A 17,255-nucleotide genomic window follows, 5' to 3' on the forward strand; every position below is an offset into this window, starting at 1 on the left:
AAAGATTTCAAAGGACTCTAATGTAACATATTTCAGAGTTAATATCTGTTCCCAAAAAAATCCTTCCCAACAAATGGCTTCAGATCGAATCAAAACAGATTGCACAGACATACATGCCTTGCCTTCCAAGCTTAGATCACAGAAATGACTACAGATCTGGATTTATTGATGTATTATTTTCCAAAACAATTCTGGGAAACAAGAAATTATAGAATCAGCAGAACTTAGTTGATTAGGGGCAATAATTGTCCTGAATCCTTAAAAGAAGAATGTTATAAAAACTGGAAATAAAGAAACAGTGCCTGGTGGCTCAATTAGCTGGACATCCAACTCACGATCCTAGGGACTGAGCCCTTTGAGTCCACACTGAGCGGGGAGCCTGACTGAGATTCTCTTTCTCTCCCTCTACCCCTCTCCCCAACTCAAGCTCTCAAAATCTCTCTAAAATAAAATAAAGCAAAATGAAAATTGGGAGCAGCTATGAAGACTGGGAGAACACAGGGGTGCTCCATCAAGCTATACACAGGGGTGGCTGTCACGGGGAAACAGGAAAAGACAGGGTGATCTGGTGGGGAATGCATTTGGCACAACTGAACAGACCAACCACTTCCCTCTCCTGAGAACCACTCCCCACACCTCCACCCCTCCAGAGGCAAAGTCTTCATTAATCACAAGCATTTAGACTTAAGTGCCAAAGACTCAAGATGGCACCCAAGCAGCTACTATCATCCAGAAGAAATGAGGAGACATGTATCTGGACATATATTCCTACATGTCCAGGAATACAACCCATCCTGATAAACTGGAAAGGAGATACTGCATCCACTGACAGAAAAGCAATCCTCAAAATAGAGATGATCACTTTACAAATTAGAATCACCAAAAGGGAAATCACATCACAAAAACGAGAAACATCTTTAGAAAGAGTTTCAGAAACAAATAGGAGATTTAAAAAGAATCATAAATATCTTCAGAGGTAAAATGAGATCTCATCCATGAAAAATGAATAAGCTACCACAAGGAAAAATCAGAAATTAAGAAATGACTGCCACTGTGGTTGTGACCACAAGAATCTACACGTGATAAAATTATATAGAACTAAATATGCATACACAAAAGAATTTATGTAAAACTGGTGAAGTCTAAGTCAAGTCTGTGAACTGTATCAATGTTAATTTCTTAGTTGGGGGTAGTGAAGCTTTGGAAACCAAGAAAAAGGACGAAGGGGACAAACTACTATATACTTAACAGAGATTAATCTCAAAAACGGGCTGAGTAAAAGAAGCCTCACACAAAGGCTACATAGTATATGATTCCACGTATATGAAACTCCAGAAAATGCAAAACAATCATTTCTGCATCTGATAGGAAATACATACATATATATGTATTTATATATATATAATACATATATAATTGTCACATTAGCTAGCTAACATACAGTATGTACAGTGTGCTCTTGACTTTGGGACTAGATTCCGTGATTCATCACTTACATACAACACCCAGTGCTCATCCCAACAAGTGCTCAATGCCCATCACCCATTTTCCCAGCACCCCAACTCCCCAACTCCCTTACACCCTCAGTTGTTCTCTGTATTTAAAAGTCTCTATGGTTTGCCTCTCTGTTTGTAACTATATTTTTTTCTTTCCCTTCCCCAATAGTCTTCTGTTAAGTTTCTCAACTTCCACATATGAGTGAAAACACAGGATATCTATCTTTCTCTGACTTGTTTCACTTAGCAAAATACCCTCCAGTTCCATCCACATTGTTGCAAATGGCACAATTTCATTCTTTTTCATTGCTGAGTAGTACTCCATTGTTTGTATACATATGTGCATACATATAAATGCATGTATACCACATCTTCTTTATCCATTCATCAGTTGATGGACATTTTGTAGTAACCCAAATCTTGACTGTTGGAAGTGAGGGGAGCGAGCTACAGGGTTTCTATATACCTGTCAAAATGCATGGAATTAAACACTTTAAATGTTTAAAAGCAGGTGCTTATATGAAAATTATACCTCAATAAAGAGTTTTATAAAAGAAAAAAAGGAAAAATTGATTTCCAAAATAAAGCTCACTAGATGTATTTAACAGCAAAATGGACAAAGAAAAAAAATGGAAAACAAAACTAAGAAATTCTCCCCAAATCCTCTCAGGTATGAAGGAAAAGTATATATAAAAATACAGAACCATAAAGTCCAACATCTACCTTCTGTGAGTCTGAGAAATTTCCTGGGCAAAGCAGAGGAGGAAAGACTAAGTCATCAGGTTCACTAAGTGTCAAGCGGAACCAATTAGTGGCAAACAGACAGACTTAGACACATCCTATTGAAATGTCAAGAAATCCTAAAAGCTTCCAAAGATAAAAAAAAAAAAAATTCCTACAAAGATACATAAATTACATAAAGGTGAAGTAGATTTTTTTCATCAGTAACATAGATGCTAGAAGACAGAAGAACACTGGCTTCAAAGTTATAAGGAAAAAGATTTTGAAACATATCCAGCCAAATCAGCTTTCAAGGAGGAGTCCAAAAGAAATTTTCACACGTTTACTACTCAAAGACCTTCTCTGAAATAATTAGTAAATGTATTCCAATATAACTTTTAAAGCATCCAAGAAGATACGTGCTTTAAGTAGATTTCCAATAATCAGCAAAGGAAACAATGCATGTGACCTAAAAAATCAGCAATCTGGAACTAAAATACATGATTTCAACACAGGAAGTTAAAAAGGGAAGAAAAAGGAGACAAGCAAAGCAAACAGTAGTTCTGTCTTGAAGGGAAAAGAAGATACAAATTTTGATTAATTCTAAATAAGAAAAAAGTGATGGTGTTTAAACACATAATGGGGTACCTGCGTGGCTCAGTCAGCTAAGCGTCCAATCCCATGATCTCATGGTTCATGGGTTCGAGCCCCGCATGGGGGGGTGGGGCGCTCAGAGCCTGGAGCCTATCTTCAGACTCTGTGTCTCCCTCTCTCTCTGACCCTCTCCTACTCATGCTGTCTCTATCTCTCTCTCAAAAATAAATAAAACATTAAAATTTTAATGCTTAAAAAATTTACAGGTAACTAAAAGAAAATGAACATATGACCTTCAAACAACTATGGAAAAAAATCAGTTCAAAAACAAAGAAAAAATATGGCAAATACAAAACAAAAAAAAGGGCAGGAATGAACACAAACGTATCAATAATCACAAATAGGTCAAATTACCCTTCAAATTAATTCGATTATATGCTTATATACTATATATACATTTAAGATAACACAAGTAGACTGAAGGTAAATACATGGCAAAACATACACAAGAGTCCTATCATAAAGAGTTGGATGCTTTAAGATGAAAACAACATTCAGTCAAAAGTACTCAAATCAAAATCTTAAACACCTCACTGGAGACTGATATACCAGACACAGCAGGTGATACACTTAGGAACCATGGTATAGTTAAAGTCCAACCTTATGTATCAAGACCAGCAATGCATTTAACAGAGACTACTTGGCTCACATGAGAGGTGCCCCTCCAAACAGTTAACTACCAAGGAAATAGGATTCACAACTCCCATCTTACACTTGCCATCACATATTCACTGACCAATTTGGTGGGTAGAATCACTGGCACCATTTATCTAACTGACTTGAAACATTTCTATACTTGAATTTGGGGAGGCAAAATGAATGCCTGAACAATGCTACTCCGCTGTATTAAGCAAATGTTAATAACAGAAATTAAGTACAATACTAGCAGACTAAATAAAATTCAAACAAAAACCATTAAAAGGGAATAAAAAGAAATTATATAATGAGCATAAAAGAAGGAAAACTGGTGATCCTAACAAATGCTTCAAAAATATTAAAAACAAGGAGAAACTGACAAATAAATACGTGATAATGACACAGGTATCAGAAATTTGTACTCACACACACACACACACACACACACTAACAGTATACAGAAGATTTGAATACTAAGCTAATAAGGTGAATCTATGAAACATAAATAACTCTATCAAAAAAACAAATACACCTTCCTTTTAAATATCTACAAACCATACAAATTAACTGCACAAGCTTAAAGAACCTCAAATTCCAAAGAACAAAAACAAACCACATTCACTTTCCACAATAACTCAACATTATAAACTAATCCAACAAAACAAAGAAATAAATCTGTCCACCTAAGAATTTTTAAACCCTTTTAATTCAAATTAAAGAGGAAATCAAAACAAAATTTATTTTTAGATGAATGACAATAAGAACACTATGTATCAAAACTAATAAGATATACCCTTGGTGGTACCCAAAGGGAAATTTCTGGCCTCAAATGTTTACCAAACGGATTCAAAAAAGAAAACTAAATAAAAAGGGAAATGTCACATACTATCTGAAAGGCTAGAAAAAGAATAAAATAGACCCAAAATAAGCAGAAGGGAATTATTAAAAATAAAAGCAAGATGTAGGGGTGCCTGGGTGGCTCAGTCGGTTTTATGTCCAACTTCTGCGCTGACAGCTCAGAGCCTGGAGCCTGCTTCAGATTCTGTGTCTCCCTCTCTCTCTGCCCCTCTCCCACTCATGTTCTGTCTCTCTCAAAGCTAAACATTACAGAAAGAAAAAAATGCTTTAAAAAGATGTAAATGAAATTAGAAAAACAACATCATCATCATCATGAACAATGCCACAGGAGAGCTGATCAATAAAATCCAGCTTTGAAAAAGCCATTAAAAACAGACAAATTTCTGATAAGTATATCCAAGAAAAATAAACAACATACAGCTTTTCTTTAATGCTTATTTTTGAGATTTTCTGAGACAGAAACAGAACGTGGGCAGGGGAGGGGCAGAGAGAAAGGGAAACACAAAATCTGAAGCGGGCTCCAGGCTGCCAACACAGAGCCCAACCTGGGGCTGGAACTCACAAACCGTGAGTTTTGAACCATGAAATCATGACCCGAGCCGAAGTCGGACAATACAGCTTTAAAAAGAAGAGTATGTAACTAGAGACTACATGAGTATACAATTTATTTTATAAGTTTAAAATGTACACTAGAGGAGCACCTGGGTGGCTCAGTCAATTAAGTGTCCAACTTCGGCTCAGGTCATGATCTCACAGTTCGTGGGTTCGATCCCCGCGTCGGGCTCTGTGCTGACAACTGGCTCAGAGCCTAGAGCCTGTTTCGGATTCTGTGTCTCCCTCTCTCTCTGACCCTCCACTGTTCATGCTGTCTCTCTCTCTCAGAAACAAATAAAACATTAAAAAAAATTTTTAATAAGAAATAAAAATAAAATGTACACTAGAGAATTAGCAAGAAAAAAGTACAAAAAGTGGCTCAAAATAAGATCATAAACACAAATCAAAAGCACTGAAATTTTTTAAAAAGATGTGAAAGATCTACCACCCAAACAAGAACAAAAAAGCACCAGGCCCTAATGGTTTCCAGGCAAACCTCTCAAAGCTTCTAGGTTACAGAACAATCTAAGGTCATTCTAACTTCATATCAAAAACTAAAAATGAGGGGCACCTGAGCAGCTCAGTCGGTTGAGCGTCCCACTCTTGATTCTGGCTCAGGTCATGCTGTCACAGTTTGTAGGATCAAGCCCCATGCTGGACTCTGCAATGAGTGGTGCCTGCTTAAGATTCTCTCCCTCCCTCCCTCTCCCCACCCCCCTCCACTCACATTCTCAGAAAAAAATAAAACCAGAAACGAAATATCTCACAACAAAATGCATTAAATTATTAAACAATGTCCAGTTGTGCAGTAAGAGTAATTAATCATAGTCAAGAGAAATTCTTCTCAGGAATGCAAAAAGATGGTTTTCACATTAGATTCCAAAAAATACAAATTAAGAGAATCAATTAAGTAACAGAATAAGGGGCACCTGGGTGGCTTATTAGTCAGGCATCCGACTCTTGATTTTGCCTCAGGTCATGATCTCAAGGTTGGTGGGTTCGAACCCTGCACTGGGCTCCACTGGGCTCCCAGCTGACACTGCAGAGACTACTTGGGATTCTCTCTGCCCCACTCACGTGCACTCTCTCTCTCTCTCGCTCTCTCTCAAAATAAATGGATAAACTTTAAAATAAACAAAAATTTAAGTATGTGGGGAAAAAAAGAAACCTACAAATACTAATAGCTTTTCCTATACAATAAGCAAAACCCAACAAGAAAATATCATGCAAAAATGTCACACATAACAATACGTAGAAATAAATCTTAATACTAAATATGTACAATAGCTATTAAAATAGTGTGCTGAAAATCACAGCAGTGGAAAGATTCCTGTTCCAGGAAACATGAGTATTATTAAAATGTCAATTCTCCCCAAGTTAACCTAACAATGTCAATGCAAGTCTACAGAGCTGACTCACCAGCAGCCATTCCACCTCAGTCCCAGGGGCAGTACTGNATTTATATTTATTTCTAGAAGAGAGACAGAGACAGCGTGAACAGGGGAGGGTCAGAGAGAGAGGGAGACACAGACTCTGAAATAGGCTCCAGGCTCTGAGCTGGCAGTCAGCACAGAGCCCGACGCGGGGCTCGAACCCACGAACCGCGAGATCATGACCTAAGCGAAAGTCGGACGCTTAACCGACTAAGCCACCCAGGCGCCCCATTCCTGAATCTTTTTTACACCTACAAAAATTTCATTCCCAATGACAGGACTGACCCAACCTGGCAAAAAGCATGAAAAATCTGTCCCTGGCATCTATTAAAAAAGTTTATTCTGGGGCGCCTGGGTGGCTTAGTCGGTTAAGCGTCGACTTTCGCTTAGGTCATGATCTCGCGGTTCGTGGGGTCAAGCCCCGCGTCGGGGTCCGTGCTGACTGCCAGCTCAGAGCCTGGACCCTGCTTCAGATTCTGTGTCTCCCTCTCTCTCTGACCCTCCCCTGCTCATGCTGTCTCTCTCTGTCTCCTAGAAATAAATAAAACATTTAAAAAAAAAAAAAGTTAATTCACTCTAGAAAGCAATAGTACTAAATAGGACTGAAGCAAGGAGGTCAATTCCTATTTTCCAACCTGAATGCCATTTTTTTTAATGTTTATTTTGAGAGAGGGAGCAAGAGAGTTGCCATATGCTTGGGCAAGCAGGGAAGGAGAGAGAGAGAGAGAGAGAGAGAGAGAGAGAGAGAATTCCAAGCAGGCCCCGCATTGTCAGCACAGAGCCCAACTCGAAGCTCTCTCTCATGAACAGTGAGATCATGACCTGAACCAAATCAAGAGCACCCAGGCACCCTGTCCCATTCTTTAACCATCAACTTTAGGAAGCCACTAACCTTGTAATTAGCACAAACAGCACTCCACCAACAAACATAGTACATCAATAGGATTAGAATCTTGGGGCATCTGGGTGGCTCAGTGGTTATGAGTCCAACTCTTTATTTCAGCTTAGGTCATGATCTAACAGTTCATGGGTTCAAGCCCAGCACAGGGGTCTGTGCTGGGAGCATGGAGTATGCTTGGGATTCTCTCTCCCCCTCCCCTGCTCTCGCTCTCTCTCTCTCAAAAAAAACAAACTTTTTAAAAATAGGACTGGAATCTGAAGGTCTTGACATATCTAAGACCAATGGAAGATTTTATAATGCTTAAAGCAAATTAAGCTTTACTTTCATTTCCTTAGATTAAAACATTTAAACATTAATGTATAGCCATTATGTGTTAAATGATTATTTATTAACAGTCATGCACTCTATTAGGCACTTGACTGTATAAATTTATTTAATGTTTGCAATGACCACATAAGACAACTACTATAATCATCCCACTTTACAGATTAAGAAACTGAAATGCACAAGAGTCAAAGGTCACAATCAAGAAAAGGCAGAAGTGGGACTCAAACCCAGATTTCCTAAATCCTTTCACAAGCATTTTCAACAAGTGTCTATACAAACCTAAAAGCATAGAACACACACTCATGAGTTAATAAGAAAATAAAATTTAAAAGGAATTTAATAAAAATCATGTGCTTTAAAAAATTAGGAGGATCAACAATATATAAAGAAAAATAAGGAGTCTTAGGCAGAGCTCACTTCATATAGACTTTAACAGTTTCTGGATTTTTTTCTGTACTACTCAAACCATTTACATACCCAAGAACCAAGAAACACTGAGAAGCACAGGAGGTCCATTAGACACATGTTCTCTGTTAATGGCTGAGAGAACTGTGTCAGGCCATATAATTCTGTTATTTCTAAACATTCAGCCTGTCCAAAGGGATCAGATTCCCATCACTGACTGCAAGACTACCCCATATACTATAATATAATGAATACTGGAATAAGCTTTCTAATACTTGTTCAAAACACTGTGTTTCTGCTGGGAAAAGTCGCGGGAAAAGGAACTTCTGCTATACCATCACAGTCTTCATATCTCACCAACACAACACCTATTTATCGCCTCTAATCAGTGAGTCATTCCATTAATTTTCACAGACATACTAGTCTGTTTGCAACCCTTAGCATATATCCTAATATTAAAAACTCTAAAGTACTCAGTCTAGACAATCTATAATTGACTTAAGAATTTAAACTCTGCCTCACAGGTTATTTATGTAAAACCATCTGTAGTACCACGTCTGTCTCATAATAGGTCTCAACAACTGAAATGCTTTCCAATGGGAAATAAATGGTTTATAAGAATGTGCTCAATTTTCCAACACTATGAACCACATCTTTACCAGACCACATGTGGTAAAGATACTGCAAACCCAAATCTCTAGGCTGGTCTAGGCAGCAATCCTTGGCCTCAACTAAAAGACATACTTTAATAATAATTATTCTTATTCTCAAAATAGTTTTAACTTGGGAACTAGATTCCTATAAAATATTATACATTATCAGATCAGTAGACTCAATAATAAATTCTACATTCAGGAAATATAAACACACAAAACCCAATAAACTACTAGAAAGCTAAAGATGGCTTCCACTTTCAGAAAGCAAACTTTAATTTTCACATGCTGGTCAGTCTCACGGAGACACACAGAAAGAACAGAATAAACTGAGAAAGAACAAGTGCCTGAAGATAAAGGTACCTGAAAATATCCCAAAGTATGAACCTAAAAAATGTTCACCAGGTTATAAATTTGAGCCTAAGAAACATCACTGTTCTTCTAAATGACCAAAGTTAACTATTCTTTTCCGCCTAAGGTCCTCTCTAACAGCCTATTCCTGTCTTATTCCTTCTCTCTCCCTTTAACATGTGTTTAAGCAAAAGATTTTTTTTTAATGTTTATTTTTGAGAGAGAGAGAGAGAGAGAGAGAGAGAGAGAGAGAGAGAGAATGCACTTATTTGTGCATATGCAGAGGATGGGGAGGGACAGAGGATCCCAGGCAGGCTCTGTGCTGATGTGGGGCTCAAACTCACGAACCATGAGATCATGATCGGAACCAAAGCTGGACCCTTAACGGACTGAGCCACCCAGGTGCCCCCTAAAAGATTTTTTTGTTTGTTTACTTATTTCTTTTGAAAGAGAGAGAGCACAAGTGAGGGAAGGGCAGAGAGAGAATCCCAAGCAGGCTCCACACTATCAGTACAGAGCCTGATGCAGGGCTCAAACGTGAGAACCTCAAACTCACCAACCAAACCGGGAGATCATGACCTGAGCTGAAATAAAGAGTTGGGCAATGGGGGTGCCTGGGTGGCTCAGACGGTTAAGCATCTGACTGTCACGATCTCACAGTTCATGGGTTTGACCCCCGCATCAGGCTCTGTGCTGACAGCTCACATTCTGTGTGTGTCTCTCTCCCCTCTCCTCTCCTCCCTCTCTCTCTCTCAAAACTAAATAAAAACAATTAAAAAAAAAAAAAGTCAGATGATTAACTGACCAGGCCACGCAGGTGTCCCAAAAGATTAATAGCATACATCACTTCTCGTTTATGGTATCCCCTAGACAAAAGAGGGTGGGGATGCTAACACTGTTTGAACAATCATATTACCTAAATGCACGATTCATATATATATAGCCCCTAAAATATCATACTGTACCATTTTGCACTGCTGCATACTTGGATTATTTTTGGGCCCTGCTTAATGCTTCACATTCATTAAACAACCAAAGTAAAGGGACAGGTTTACTTTGACTTCATTTCGACTTAAAGTTGATTAAAAAGGTTAAAAAGCATCCTCTCCCATTCTGTATCTCAAACATAGTCTACAAAGCAACAGAAATCCTTTTTACTGAGCTCCTAATGGGCAGCCTTCCCTAATTCCCTAACTGAAAATGAAACACTGCACCTAATAAGGGACAGTCTCCCAGGGCCCCAGCATCAATTCCTTCCTGCCAACACTGATGCTCCCCAAAAGCCAAGGAAAAGCAATCCATTTGCTAGGCTAGCATTATCAGGCTACAAACAAAAGTGTTTGGTTTTTTTTAAGTTTTTCATTTTTGTTTTTTGGTTTTCTTTTTAGTAATCTCAACACCCAGCCCCAGTGAGTCTCAAACTCACAACCCCAAGATAAGAGTCACATGTTCTACCAACTGAGCCAGCCAGGCTCCCCTAAAAGCTTTATTTTCTAGATCAATGGAAATGATATTCCACGACTAATATGAGTTGAAAATCAACATGTCCCAAAGATCTCTCTGGAGTGCTACAACATACCTCATGCTTTGAAATCACCTTCAAGAATCCAGGTCATTCCCCCCCAACACACACACACACACACGGAGTACTCTCATCTCAGGTTCCCACACCTCCAACACATCTACTGCACATCTGAGACCCTTGATTAAAATGCATGTTCTCTTGTGAAGTGCCTGTATGCATTTGTCACAATGTACATTTTGCTGTAGGTAATTATGCCTCAGTAAAAATTTTTAAAACTCAACAGATGCATTAAAAAAGGTGGGGGGCCACCTAGGTGGCTTAGCTGGTTAAGTGACCAACTTCAGCTCAGGTCATGATCTCACAGTTTGTGAGTACAATCCTTGCATTGGGCTCTCTGCTGTCAGTGTGCATGAGGACTGCTTCAGATCCTCTGCTCCCCTCTCTCTTTGCTCCTCCCACACTCACGCTCTGTCTCAAATAGAAATAAACATTATGGGGCGCCTGGGTGGCTCAGGTGGTTAAGCGTCCAACTTTGGCTCAGGTCATGATCTCATGGTTCATGGGTTTGAGGCCCACGTCGGGCTCTGTGCTGACAGCTGGCTCAGAGCCTGGAGCCTGTTTCAGATTCTGTGTCTCCCTCTCTCTCTGACCCTCCCCTGCTCACGCCGTCTTTCTCTCTCTCTCTCTCTCTCAGAAATGAATAAAACATTTCTCTGACCCTCCCCTGCTCACACTTTCTCTCTCTCAGAAATAAATAAAACATTAAAAAAAATTTTTATAAATTAACAGATGCATGTTCTTAGACCCGTTTGCCGACCTGATTTTCTTTTTTTAAGCTTCTAAGTGATTCCATGTGAGAACCACTGTTCTGGGTTCTGGAAGGTACACTGCATGTACCTTCCCCCCACTCAAAAATAGGGAAAGTCAAGAACACTGGTCTGAAAGTCAGACCCCTGGAATCAAAACACAGTTCCATTATTAACTCACTACATGCCCTTGAACAAAGGAAAAATTTCACTAACAGTTTCCTCATCTGGAAACTGGGGATAAGAAAATACCTACCACACAGGTAACTGTGAGACTTCAAGACAGGTTTTTAACATATCTGACACTGTCTAACACAAACAAGTAAGCACTACATCATTAGCATCTTTGTTTCCATCATTTTAAATCAATCTTTACTTGGTACTTCTCTGTCCTGTGAGACATACTCCATCTAACCTAAAACTTCTGAAGAACTTCTTAGACACAGACATGCCTAGCCTCATCCCTAATGCCTTTGTAAGTCTGGGATGGGAACAGGTTCGAGAATCACACTGTTCTAATGAACATGTGTGACAGAACTTGACTATAACCAGGGCCTACAAGAATTCCTAAGATAAACTGAATAGCTCCTTCTAGTTTCAAATGGCAACTAGTTTCCTACTTTTAAACAAGTACTTTAAGGAGACATCTAAACGAGGCTCTCTAGCCTCCAAAGAACGATGGCACCACCCCCTACCCAACTTTGCCAAATATAAATACAGAGACTTAGTCTTTATTTAATTCTCTCAAAGGTGAAATCATTCTTGGAGGGTTCAGAAATCAACAGGCTGCCTCTCCCTCTAACAGATGCACCCCTGGATAGTAATAGAAAAAACAAACAGAAGGAAGAAATACCCTGTTTATTTCTTTAACAGATCTCATTACCTGAGAGATGGCTATTCATGATTTATCAGAGAAAGTAATAAAGGCAACCGTGACAAACATCAGACATGAAAACCAAAACAAATAAATAAATCCAACAATGTGATTAGCCTTGGTTCCTTAAAAAATATGTCAGGGACACCTACGTGGCTCAGTCTAAGCACCCAATTCTTTTTTTTTTTTTAAGACAGAGAGAGGGTGAGTGCAAGTGGGGGAAGGGCAGAGAGAAAGGGAGACACAGAATCCAAAACAGGCTCCAGGCTCTGAGTTGTTAGCACCGAGCCCGACAAACTTACCAGCTCTGAGATCATGACCTGAGCTAAAGTCAGGGACTTAACCGACTGAACCACCCAGGTGCCCCTTTGCGGCCAATTCTTGATTTCGGCTCGGGTCATGATCACCACTCACCACATGGAGCCTGCTGGAGATTCTCTCTCCCCTCTCCTTCTTGCACGTGCACTCTCTTTAAAAATAAAAAAGTAAGGGGCGCCTGGGTGGCTTAGTCGGTTATGCGTCCGACTTTCGCTTAGGTCATGATCTCGCAGTTCGTGGGGTCGAGCCCCTCGTCAGGCTCTGTGCTGACTGTCAGCTCGGAGCCTGGAACCTATTTCAGAGTCTGTATCTCCCTCTCTCTCTGACCCTCCCCTGCTCATGCTGTCTCTCTCTCTCTCTCTCCTAGAAATAAATAAAAATATTTTAAAAAAAATAAAAAAATAAAAAAGATAAAAAAGTAAAATGATACCTCAAAACCACCTTACATACCCCACCCACCCCCAATACAGTCTAAACCAGAGTTTTCCAGAGGTGTCTCTGAGCCACCTTTATATAAATGATACAAGGAGTTTGTTAAAACGCAGCTTCTTAGAACCTTCTCCAGATTCTGTTTCAAAAAGATGGGAGTTGGACCCAAGAAATTAGCATTTTTAACTCCCATGGTCATTTTTATGTTGAAAATTTGGAAGTACTTCCACAGTAGTTAGTAATTTTCACCTCAAGTAAGCCTTGAACACAAAAGATGCTGATTGTGCTTGGCCTTAGAGCAAAGAAGTAACTGCTAACAGGATATGCACAGTTCAATAAAGCATAGTGGTTGAGAAGATGTATGAAGCTGGACTTCCTGAATTTACATTTCTATGCCACCCACTCACAAGTCTTTTGACAAGGGGCAAATAGACCACCGTTTTCTCATCTGTAAAATGGAATACTACAAGTTATGAGTACTAATGAGTTATTAAAGCTCTCAGTAGAGTGCCTGACCCCCCACAAACACCCAAACTACAATACTTACTTAGAATTCTTATTGCCAACAGCTGAAAGACAGCTGGCTAAATGGCTGTGAATCTCTGGAATTTACATCCATCTCTAATAATGTAGTACAAAGCCATTAACTAATGTTTTGCAGTACCTAAAAAACAGGTGCTTCTCAAATAAAACACAAACCAGGTAACTGGCTCTAAAAATGGTACAGACTGAGAGCAGTTAATCTGTTTTCCAGATTTCTTTCAAGACAGGAAAAGACAAAATAATTCAGACTCCCAAATTTTTCACAGCAAAACAGGGCTACATTTAACATTTAGTCATCCAAATAATGTTAAGACGAAAGTAAAGCAACCAGGTGGCTGGGCCGAGGTACAAGACCATGCAATAAAGACCTCACACTCATGCTGCCACTTTCTCTCACTCTCATAACCTGCGTTTAAAACAAGCGGATTTCCTGAAAGGAATTTGGCAACAAGACCAAAAAAAAAAAAAAACCTAACCATATGTAAAATGTCACTAAATGATAAAGCTTATATTAGAGTATTAAGACAGTGGATACTTTCAACAATAGCAATAGCTACTAGACTGAGGATGTCACCTTTAAAGGGCTGAAAATATTTGGACTAGGTCACAACGCAGGAAAAAGCAGCCTGATAAGAAAATGGAGAAACCGATTCTCCCTCCGCAAAGAGCATGTGCAACTGCCAAGGCGAGATTCCCTCAAAAGAAAAAGCCTTAATGCCCAGAACGCTACAGGCTGAATCGTGAGTATCAGCAAATAGGTACAAAGAAAATAAAGACATCTGGACGAGAGATGACCCGAATTCTCACAGTAGGAAAAGCAGACAAAGGTTAAGTGCACAGAACACGGAATCCAGTTTTAGGCCTGCAGCAACTCAAGGGCCACTTAACCATTTTCCAGGAAGGGCGAAATCTACAGATTAACGGGATTTAACGTCTTGGACATCGCTCTTGGGGACCCACGGAAAACAGACATGGGGGATTCAAAGGACTCGGGGGGAGGGGAGGCGGTGGAAATGAGTCAAAAGAAGCCTTCTCGACGATAAAATCATGTGATTCTCGGGCAAAGAATGCCCAAAGAGCTAAGGAGAGGGAGAAAGGGTCCGGGGTAAAGACCCTCCACTTCCACCACCCGCAAGAGCGGACCACTGCGCGCGAGGTCTGGGCGGGGGCCCGACCCCAACCCCCCAAACTTGGACCCGAGGCCTCCAGCCGGGTGTCAGCCCGTGCACCAACCTGGGACCACCGTGCGGGGGCACTGTCCCCACGCGAGCGCGCGGGAAAAACGGCGGCCGCGCCGGAAGGGGGTTGGGGGAGCCGCNTCGCGTCCAATCGTCTCCCTCACTCGAGGCGGATCGACCGCGCCCCCGTCCAATGAAAGGCTCCCAGGACGGGGAGGGGCGGAGAGTGGCGGGGGAGGGGATCGGAGCTTGGCCGCGAAGAAGGCGGTGTTGCTGAGCGGAGAGCGATGGCGGCGCCGCCCAATGGACGTGTGGGTAGAGGGGTCGGCGCACCCGCCCGCACTTGCTGAGGGCTGGAGGGTGGGGGAAGACCCTGGGGGGGGGACCTGGCCTCAGAGTCCCGCACCGCTGCTGCATCCCTCTCCTTCTACCCGCGCCCTCTTGCAGCCCAGCAGTGTGTCCCCCAAGCGTCTGGCCACTAGTTGTTGGCAGACAGAAGGGTTTGAACCGCGGCTGACCTTAGCCTTTGTCCCTCGGCCTGGTGCCGCCGCCGCCGTCGAGACCGCCAGGCCCTCCACGCTCTTTTTTACCACCACCCTCTCCCTTAGCACTGCCACTGGCGTATTTGGGCCAAGCCCCCTCCATTCCGCCTGCGTTGGAGAAATGTTCCCGGTACCAGAAGGAAAGAAAGGTCTGGGGCTGGTCTCCATGGCAACTGGAAGAAAGAGGTGGGTTATAAATCCTACGCCACCCTCCAGTGCTGAAGGAGGGGGTGTGGGAGTCCAGGAGTAGGGTTGGCGTTTTGAAGGACACTCTGGATTCCTTTTCTGTGCGGTCCACTGGGGGGACATGGAAGGATTTGGTGACTGCCTTGANTTGGAGGGCGAGATCACAGTCCCCTCCAGCCCTGAGACACTGACCATTCACACCTACCAAAGGCCCTTCCAACCGTCCCTTCTCCAAATGATCCCACCTTGCTCTGTACCCCAAGGCACTCTCTCACTCCATGAAGTTTAACAGGACTATGAGTTTCATAAGTGCCTCCCCACCCCACCCCACCCCACCCCCAGGACACTGTAATGTCCCTTGAGTGATAGCCCTCATTTTCTTTACTTTTCACGTAATAACTGCTAGTAGCCGGCTGAACGAGAAAGATGAGCTTCTCCCTTGTCTGTTGAATAGAATTAACCATGCTCACTCCAAACTAGTTCCCCTCATTGTAGGAATAACCCTGAAAACCCTATATCCAAAACTCTGGAAATCCCTGCTCCTGCAAGAAGCCACCCCAGATGGATCCTACAAGAACTAAGAACACCTGTACCTAGCCTTCAAAATCTCAGTCCCTAGTGTTGCTTATCTTTCTGCCTACACCTCACCACACTGGTCCTTCTTGACCTGAGGGAGCTTTCATCCAAGTCTGTGAGCTCTGATCGATCATCCTGAAGAATCAAGAATCATCACCTAAGGCTGCCAAGATGAACCCCAATATCAAAACAACCAAAATAGGTGTAGTTTTTTTTGGGGGGGGGTTGTGGTATTTTGGTTTTTTTGTTTGGCAGTGTACATAGTGCCCTTACATGTCATCTCATCCTCCCAGCAACACTTGGATGATGAGGCAACTTAAGCAGAGGCACACAGCTTAAAAAATGATAGAGCCCCGATTCCTGAGAAGTTCAGCCAGTCTCTGCATTACAGTTACCAAAAGGCACAGATTCAGTAAAATTCCCATAAATTACTGGAAGGCTTTTTGTCATTTTAAATAAATGTATGTTTCTTCATTCCCTGGTGTAAACTTAGTGTGTGCCTATCATTAAAGCTTATGCAAAATAACAGATGAAACGTATACTAATGGCAGTTAGGCAAGATGTTTATAATCCTAAAAGTAAAAATGCAAACAAACTGAGCAAAAGAAACCAGACGCTAAAGAATGCATACCATGTGATTGACATGAAGTTCAACGTTAATAAATGTGAGAAGTCAGAATGATGGTGTTTGGGGGCCGGGGGAAGGGGAAGAGAGGGGTCAGGAGAGGGCAACAGATTAGACTTCTGTAAGGCTGGTATTGTTCAGGTTCTTTGGTCTAGGTGATGGCTACGTGAGTGTGTTCACTTTGCAATATTTCATCCAGATGTTCACTTATGCACTTTATGTGTCTTATACTTAAAGCATTTATTTTAAAAAATGAAGATTTGTCCTAGAGCAAAGTAAGCCCATAATTAAGCTTAGATTTTTCCCCCCAAAAGTCAATGAAAGTAGCAATTAAGAGGTTCCCTTTTTGGGGCACCTGGTTGGCTCAAGTCGGGTAAGTGCCCAACTTCAGCATCGTTTGTGGGTCTGAGCACCACCTCAGGCTCTGTGCTGACAGCTCGGAGCCTGGAACCTGCTTTGGATTCTGTGTCTCCCCTTCTTTCTCTGCTCCTCCCATGCTAGCACTCTGTCTCTCTCTCAAAAAATAAAAAACATTAAAATTAAAAAAAAAAAAAGGTTTCCTTTCTCTGCAGTTATTATAACACACAGCATCATTTAGAGGGACAGCGTCATTAAGTTTTTTACC

The 17,255-nt window shown here is 41.3% G+C and overlaps 1 protein-coding gene across 4 annotated transcripts; it reads left to right on the forward strand.

Annotated features, from left to right (window-relative positions):
- Positions 1 to 14,947: 14,947 nt before the first annotated feature.
- On the forward strand, positions 14,948 to 16,481 carry LOC144233887 (uncharacterized). Of its 4 annotated transcripts, none has more exons than XR_013335791.1 (3): positions 14,948 to 15,012; positions 15,310 to 15,429; positions 15,910 to 16,481. XR_013335791.1 is itself a non-coding variant. In XM_077766931.1 (3 exons), exons 1-3 carry the CDS (start codon positions 14,989 to 14,991, stop codon positions 16,046 to 16,048), a joined length of 444 nt encoding a protein of 147 aa, XP_077623057.1. In that variant the 5' UTR covers positions 14,953 to 14,988; the 3' UTR covers positions 16,049 to 16,481. The 4 variants fall into 4 exon arrangements, 3 of the variants coding, with proteins under 3 accessions (XP_077623057.1, XP_077623058.1, XP_077623059.1); XM_077766931.1 differs by having other exon boundaries at positions 14,953 to 15,012; positions 15,149 to 15,429; XM_077766932.1 differs by having other exon boundaries at positions 14,953 to 15,012; positions 15,149 to 15,429; positions 15,925 to 16,481.
- The last annotated feature ends 774 nt before the right edge of the window (positions 16,482 to 17,255 follow it).

Source organism: Crocuta crocuta, unplaced genomic scaffold (genome assembly GCF_008692635.1).
Source record: "Crocuta crocuta isolate KB4526 unplaced genomic scaffold, BGI_CrCroc_1.0 scaffold15, whole genome shotgun sequence".
In the NCBI taxonomy this organism is placed as follows: Eukaryota; Metazoa; Chordata; class Mammalia; order Carnivora; family Hyaenidae; genus Crocuta; species Crocuta crocuta.